The 7,873-nt window shown below is 49.4% G+C and overlaps 2 protein-coding genes across 5 annotated transcripts in view; one reads left to right on the top strand and one right to left on the bottom strand.

Moving 5' to 3' along the window:
- GTF3C1 (general transcription factor IIIC subunit 1) overlaps positions 1 to 708 on the bottom strand; it is a 68,874-nt gene extending 68,166 nt beyond the window's left edge. For all 3 annotated transcript variants that reach the window (XM_059415070.1, XM_059415068.1, XM_059415071.1), the window contains exon 1: positions 406 to 708. In XM_059415070.1, the coding sequence (XP_059271053.1) occupies positions 406 to 626 (221 nt within the window). In that variant the 5' untranslated portion in view covers positions 627 to 708. The remainder of the gene's footprint in view (positions 1 to 405) is intronic.
- A 122-nt stretch (positions 709 to 830) lies between these two features.
- Positions 831 to 7,873, top strand: part of KATNIP (katanin interacting protein) — a 172,472-nt gene continuing 165,429 nt past the window's right edge. The window contains exon 1 of one of the 2 annotated variants that reach the window (XR_009407000.1): positions 831 to 912. Coding sequence is in view for 1 of the 2 variants with exons in the window: in XM_059415072.1 (XP_059271055.1) it covers positions 906 to 912 (7 nt within the window). In the remaining variant the exon portion in view is untranslated. The remainder of the gene's footprint in view (positions 913 to 7,873) is intronic. The other variant, XM_059415072.1, reaches the window with a different exon arrangement.

Raw genomic sequence — 7,873 nt, 5'->3', positions numbered from 1 at the left:
ACGACCCCCAACGCCACCCGAGGCCCGGGCTCCGCCAGGCCCGAGGGACCCCCAGCCAGCCTTACCGCCGCGCCCCCATCGGACCCGCGGTCCTGCCCCGCCCCCACCCTGTCCCTCGGCGCCCCCATCGGACCCGCGGTCCTGCCCCACCCCGCCCCTCGGCGCCCCCGTCGGACCCGCGGTCCTGCCCCGCCCCCACCCCGCCCCTCGGCGCCCCCGTCGGACCCGCGGTCCTGCCCCGCCCCCACCCCGCCCCTCGGCGCCCCCGTCGGACCCGCGGTCCTGCCCCGCCCCCACCCCGCCCCTCCTCTCTCCCGCCCCCTCCCGTCAGACCCGGGGCCCCTCCCAGCGCCCTCCGAGGCCGGGCTCCGCGCCGCCCGCCCGCCCCGGGGCCAGGCCGCTGACCGGTCCTGGAGCTGGAGGTCGGGTCGCTCCCGGGGCTCTTCATAGAAGCTGATGCCCGGGTGGGTGGCAAGGGCCCGCCAAAGGAACTCCTGCGTGTAGGGCTCCAAAGGCAGCGGGAAGGGAGGCACCCGCGTCTCCAGACGGCTCCACAGCGCGGGCAGACACAGGCCGTCGAGCCCCTCCAGAGCCACCTCGTCCAGCAACGACTCCAGCGCGTCCATTGCTACTTCGGTGTGCGGCTCCCCGGGCGCCTGCGCACCAGGACTCGAAAGGCCCTCCAGCGCGCCTGCGCAGAACCCTCGCCGGCCGCGGGAGGCGGGTCGGACCTACGGATCGGAGGAGGAGTCCCAAGAGCGCCGACGTGACGTTGCGCCCTCTGGGGGCGGGCTCAGGCGGCGACGCTCCGCCGCCATTGGTCGGGAACCCCGCAGTAACCAGGGGAACTGCAAACAGTGCAGGGGCCGCTTCCGGTGCGAGACCCGGAACCGCCGCCCCGAGGGATGGACGGTGAGTGTCCGCGGGCCCCTCGGGGGGGTCGGGGTCGGGCAGTTGTTCGGCCGTCCGTGCCTCAGCGCCCTCGGGCAGAGTCCGAGGCCAGAGAGCCCCGGGCCCCCGCGGCCTGACCTCGGGGGCTCTCCGGTCAGAGGGGCAAGGGAGCCCCAGGGGTCAGGGGTGGGGAGAAGAGGCCGCTGGTGGGGGCGCGGGGAGAGGCCAGTGGCCGCACCGCCGTGCCGAGTGGCGCTGCTGCAGGTCGCGGGCTCGGGGGAGCTTCGGCGCGGACAGCAGAGGCAGACGTCTGAGGCGGGGTCTCGGGTGTGTGCCTCGGGGGTGGACCGCCGAGGCCTGGGAGGGGGCGTGCGGTAAGCGTGGTCTTGGGCAGCGCGGCCGTCGGGTCCTGGGAGAACCGAGGGGGTGAGGCGGGTCGGCGAAGCGGAGGGCGGGCTCTTTCTCTGCGCTTGCATGTTCCGTGGGCCAGGAACTCCGCCGGGGCCGCCGGGCCGTCGGGCAACACCTCGTTAAGCTTCATTCCTGCCCTTTGAGGTCAGTGGGGGTCCCCCTGTTGGGCAGGTGAAGGAGCTGAGGCTCAAAGGAATGAAGTTCACGTGCCCCACATCGCAGAGCCCGCAAGTGGCGGAGTGAGTACGAAGCCCCGACGGACACCGTGTCTCTGCACTTAAAGGACCAGAGCTTTGAGATGTGGGGACGGGTTTTGGAGGCCCTTCATTCCCGACATCGCAAAGGGAGATAGAGCTGCAGGGGCAAGTCGGGGGGCGGCTGGCTTGGGCCGCGATTGGAAATCGATTCCCCTTTCCAAAGGAAAGCTGCTCACTGGGTTCCGACCAATGATTTTCCTGGGGCACTTCTCTAACTACCCTGACAGCCTCTCGGCCTGAAGGCCAGACGGCCAGGTGCCGCCTCCCGGCCACTGTTTAGAGTTCCTGATTAGAATCATGGAATGGACCGCTGGAAACAATCTGAAAACAGGCTGTTCTGACCTCCTTTTGAAGATAGGAAGACTGATGTCTACACAGACTGTTAGGATCTGTGCTAGAATCCAGATCGTTGTTCTCGGGTCACCACTGTCCCTTACTTTCAGGAATTTGTTCCTTGTATCCACTTAATGCAGTGGGAGGGGGGGTTTATTTTGATTGAACAGTCTGATCTATACTTAAAAGACGTCTTTGCCCTTTGTACTTTGGAGGTACGATAAAACGAGATTTCCAGTTTGCCTGGTAGAAAGATCAATGTAACATTGCTACAGAAGAGCAGTTCTCAAATATTTTTAACTGCAGGACACCTTCATGCGCTTAACCTCGAAAGAGCTTTAGGTGTATTCTATCTAGGATATTTACCGTATCAGGAAGTAAAGCTGAGAACATCTTAGAACATTCATGTATCAACTACTTAAAAATAACAGTAAACGTGGCGTGCCTGGGGGGCTTAGTTGGTTAAGCATCCGGATCTTGGTTTTGGCTCAGGTCATGATCTCATGGGTTGGGAAATGGAGCCCCGAGATGGACTCCACACTCAGCAGGGAATCGGCTTAAGATTCCTTCTGTCTGCCGCTCCCCACACTCAGTATGCTTTCTCTCTCTCAGTAAAATAAATCTTAAAAAATAACAGTAAGCCCATTACTTCTGAGTATAAGTAATAATTTTAATGAAAGATCGCCATGCCCCCCCCCCCATTAGTAGGAAGAGTAGCATTATTTTACATCGTCTCAAATCTCTTCAATGTCTGGCTTGACAGAAAATAACTAGACTCTCATTTCTGTTTCAGCAACCAAACTGTTGTGTCTTGGCCTCACACAGATTTTAATTGCCTGTTCAAATAACTGTAGACATTCTTTTTTGATGCTACATCAAAACTTAGCACATGGTAGTTTCTTGAAGGGTACGTACAATGTGCTGAGACCATATTGGTGAACTTTTTGTTCTCTGTTATATTTAAAATCCACTGGTTTATCTTTCCCTTTGTTCAGATATTTTACCCATGTATGGTTTTATTACATTAGGCATTGGTCATTTGGAAAATGTTGGTTTACTGAGTTCTGCAAATCTTCCAAACGTTGACATTTCAAATTCCATTATGTAATATCAAGTGGAATGTCATTATACAATATCAGGAAAATCCTATTTGTTAATATCACCACCTGGCTCATTTTTTAGCAAAAAGTTTAAGCTGCTAAACTCCAGGTAGTAGAAACAAGTTTCATTTGGGCAATAAACCCGTCAGTTGCTTCCTTGAAGGGACTGCTCACTTTCTTTTCTTTTCTTTCTTTCTTTCTTTTTTTGTTTTTTTCTCTATTTGAGAAAGTGTCTGTGAGACACCCAGGTCTGAATAATTAGAGTTTGTTAGTTGTATTCAAGTAAAAATAGCATTCTATACATATGTGGCTAGTTTAGCTGGTAACTCAAACAAGCACACATAAGTGTTTTCTGGGATCAACCATTATATTTTGGCTTGTAGCGGAAGTGCTTGGTGTGTATTTGCCATTGTGTCACACAGAATATTGAAAAGCTGTGGACTCATGAGAAGAAATTAAGTAAAACTAACTTTTACTATTTCATAGGGATATTCTTAGGTGACAGTGATTTTTTTGGTTGTTGTTGATTTATCATGAATACATGGCAGTAAAGAATACAACGACTACTAGGACAGTTTGGTGCCACTGCCCTGTAACAGTTTTACCTACTGCCACTGTCCCATCATCAGTGCAGATAGCGACGTGGTGAAGATGTCTTAGAATTGTGATGAAAATGGTTTTGTCCTTGTGAACCCCTCTTCCTCCCAGGGTCTGTGGAAAACAGTTTGAGAAACATTGCTATAGATCATTTTCAAGAAGTCCCGCTCAGTTGCTCTCTCAGCATCTCGCTCACTCCTAAAGCGTTAGCATGGCCCGACTGAGGAACCTGTTAATTTACAGATTGGTTACAAAAAGGAAAAACTTGTTCTCTTTAAGAAAGCATTTGCCCTAAGACCAGATTTAGCATTCAAAGGATCCCTTTTACATTACAATTTTTAAGACTTAGATTTACACAACTATTTAAAAAAAGATTTTATTTATTTATTTGATAGAGACAAAGCGAGAGAGGGAGCACAAGCAGGGGGAGTGGGAGAGGGAGAAGCAGGCTTCCTGCTGAGCGGGGAGCCCGATGCGGGTCTGGTTCCCTGGACCCTGAGATCATGACCTGAGCTGAAAGCAGACGCTTAACAACTGAGCCGCCCAGACGCCCCTTACACAACATTTTATAGGCACCTACCTGATGGGTAAAGTGAAACATGCCATGATGAACTGAGAGTCTAGCCAACTAGATACGCCAAGCCTGGCCTTATTGAAAAGATGTTTACCTCCCAAACTTACAAAAGCTTAAGTATCTAGAAAGTGTCCCCAAACTGGATTATAATTTGGCTGATTCTGCAGGTCCAAATCACCATTGTTTTTCACATTTTTCCTGGCCCATTTGCTTTGGCTTTGGGCAAGTTTTAACTGGCTCTGCAATGCAGTGTGACGTGATGTTGATATATTTGGGGGGCTGTGTACTGGTGGATTCACATCTCCGCTGTGTACTCTGACCTCTCTGAGCCTCAGTTTTCCTGTCAATAAAATGGAGCTGATGATAAGACTTACTTTGTTTGATCTGGTAATCCACTGTTGAATTATACGAGATTAAATGTGAACACACATAACGCCAAGTCTTCCTTGTAAAAAGCACTCGGACGTGGTAGCGAATTCTTTTTTTTTTTTTTTTAATATTTTATTTATTTATTTGACAGAGAGAGAGCGAGATCACAAGTAGGCAGAGGCAGGCAGAGAGAGAGGTGGAAGCAGGCTCCCCGCCGAGCAGAGAGTCCGATGCGGGGCTCGATCCCAGGACTCTGGGATCATGACCTGAGCCGAAGGCAGAGGCTTTAACCCACTGAGCCACCCAGGCGCCCCCGTGGTAGCGAATTCTATCATTATCTGCAAATGGGCAGACTTCAGCTGGCAGAAGAGGGAGGGGGGATTCTGATGAAGCTCTCTAGCAAATAATAATCTTTGTAATTAGCCCTCTGTTTGTTTAAAGGAAAAGCCAATGCCTGGCATTTTTTATTTACCTGAATGTAAACGAGCAACGTGTGAGTCTTTTGCTATGAAGTGTTCACCTTTATGTTAAAGTCATTTCTTCCAGTGCTTGAAATGGTTCAAGGAAAAAAAAATATTTCTGCTCAGTTTTCAAGGAACATAATAATTAGACAAAAGTTCAGCACATCAACATAATTAGAAAGGATTTTAAAGCTGTTCATTTGCTTTTGCTCTCCCCAGAGCAGATATTCAACATTTCCCCCGCTTATCCTGTTCATTTGCTTAGTACACTTTCTCAAAGAATTAATAATGCCAAGATGAAATTTAGCCTAGCTTGTCTAAATAATCCCAAACTGCAAAACAGGTGACGGTTGAATTAGTAAGATTTTGTTGAAAGTATGCTGTCAGCATGTCTGGTCTCTTCTGGTCTGGTACAATATTCACCTGGGCTCCTGGTGATTTGTTCTTTTCTCTTAGTATTTAAAATAAACCAAGCCAAAAATGATGTGAACTAGAACAAAGCAGGCATTCAGCAGGCAAAATAAATGTGTTGTCCGTGGAGTCTCTATGTTTGTTCTGTCTTCCTTCCTTCTTTGCACCCATCCTTGAGTTGGATCCAGTTCAGTGATTTTTAGCTTAGAGGAAGTTGACGCTCTATGTTTTGCTTATTCTTCCTTAGGACATTCATTTAGTACGTCCACATTTCGGTGCCTTCTGTGTGCTGGAATCCAGAGATATCAAGACGAGTTAAGACTGGATCTAAGTGAAGAGTAGATGGGAGTTTATTGTAGTATTCTTTTTTTTCTTTTTAAATTAGGCTCCACGCCCAGCACAGAGCCCAACGTGGGGCCTGAGATCAAGACCTGAGCTGTGATCAAGAGTCACATGCTTAACTGACTAAGCCACCCAGGCACCCCTCCTTGTAGTACCTTAAAACTTTCTTTAAGTTGGGGCACCTGGGTGCCTCAGTGGGTTAAAGCCTCAGCCTTGGGCTCAATTCATGATCCCAGGATCTGGGGATCGAGCCCCACATTGGACTTTCTGCTCGGCGGGGAGCCTGCTTCCCCCCTCCCTCTCTGCTCTCTGCCTACTTGTGATCTCTGTCTGTCAAAATAAATAACTAAAATATTAAAAAAATTTTTAAAAAGCTTTCTTTAAATTGATGTTTTTGAACATAGAAGTTAAACATTTTTTTCACCTTAAAAAAAAAAAAGGAGCAATGTCGCAGATTTGAAAATGAACTTTAAACCAGAGGTTACGAATTGGGGGCCTCTAAATGAATCAGCCCACAGTCACATTTCCTTGGTCCATAATGTTTTATTTTTTTCAAATTTTGAACAAGTCATCAGAACATTGAAAAATGGAGGGATTTCTCATAAATACCTTATTGTGGTATTTTCTTAACAAAGATCAATAAAATCTATTAACACCAAATCACAGTTGTGCATGGCAACAGCTTTTTCATAGCTGGAGCCAAATGGAGACCCTCCTCCAACAGGGAGGCACACTTTCCACGTTGCCACAGCACCTCCCTGAATGCCCCTGCCGCGCATTGTATGTGTTCCCTGCCTGGGCCCCAGAGGCATCTGCAGTTACAATCCTGTTCCTGTATTCACTTGGGCGATTTTGGAAATCCCTATGGATTACTATTGTGCGGCACAGTGTGCCGTATATACCTGTTCTCTTCATTTTAATCTGAAAGAAAAAATGGGGGATATATTCTCTGCCCTGAAGAACTTCATAATCTGATGAGAAAGCCAGTCATCAACAGCTAACTCTAATCCCACATTGGATTCCCTAGAAAGTAACATCTGCAAAGGTCTTCCCTTTCTCAAAGCAGCCTCGCTCCCTGCCTGCTTTTGTAAATAAAGATTTATTGGAACACAGCTATGCCCACTTGCATATAAATGCGTACAGTCTATGGATCTCTTCAAGCCTCAGTGGCAAAGGTGATTAGTTGTGGCGGAGACCATATAGTCCATACAGCCAAAACTCTTGACCATCTGGCCCTTTCCTGGAAAAGCTGGCCAGCCCCTGCCATGCAGGATCTGATTTGATTCTTGAGACAACTCCGTACGACACTCAGTGTCATTGGCCCACTTATAGCCCGCAGCCAGCAGAGAGCAGAACTGGGACTCAGCCAATTAACGTGTACGCTCCACAAAGCAGGCATTCAGCAGGCAAACTAAATATGTGGCCCACAGAGTCTCTGTGTCTAGAGTATGTCCTCAAAGACCTGTCTCAAACTTGTCCCCATCCATGTGTGGCCAGGTTGTTAGACTTGGGACGTGAGTCTGTGGGCAAGTCCAGGCCACGAGTCTGGTCGAAGAGCACAGTTCAGAAGGCACTGCTCTTGCCTACCTCCTTGGCTCCCTCAGGATCTGACCCTGTGGCTGCGCCGCTTTCCAAGTAGGAGAGGGCTGCCAGGAGCAACGTGGTTAGTTGGAAGGAGGAGCTGTCCACAGCTCACTTCATGTAAGAGGAGGAGGTGTCCATTATCCTCAATGCACCAGACTGACTGCTGATGAACAGCTTGACCCTTGTAACTTTAATAATTGGTCGCAATTGCCGTGGTCACAGCACCTTAAATCTGAGAATTTCCCTGGGAAAGCCATGTGCCTCCCTTCCCCTATCCCTTGGTTGGTCTGCCAGTCTTAAGTCTCACCTACCCGCCTACCTTCATGTTCAGAGAGGTGTTATGGTGGCCTGAACTGGGTCCACTGATGAGCTTTTCCATATTTAAAAGTTGTGGTTTCTCATAAAAACCTGGATTTGTCAGTCTCTTGATGGAAGGATGCTTTGGCCTATGGGCCTGCATTCCCACAAAGCCCTGGTCCTCCAGCCCTGAATGTTGGTCCCTCTTGACCTTGGACATGTGATGACAGTTTGACCTCTTCTGGC

The sequence above is a fragment of the Mustela nigripes genome, chromosome 11 (assembly GCF_022355385.1).
Source record: "Mustela nigripes isolate SB6536 chromosome 11, MUSNIG.SB6536, whole genome shotgun sequence".
NCBI classification, from domain to species: domain Eukaryota; kingdom Metazoa; phylum Chordata; class Mammalia; order Carnivora; family Mustelidae; genus Mustela; species Mustela nigripes.
Note: the sequence above shows the minus strand (reverse complement) of the source record. Positions and strands in the feature narration are given on the sequence as shown.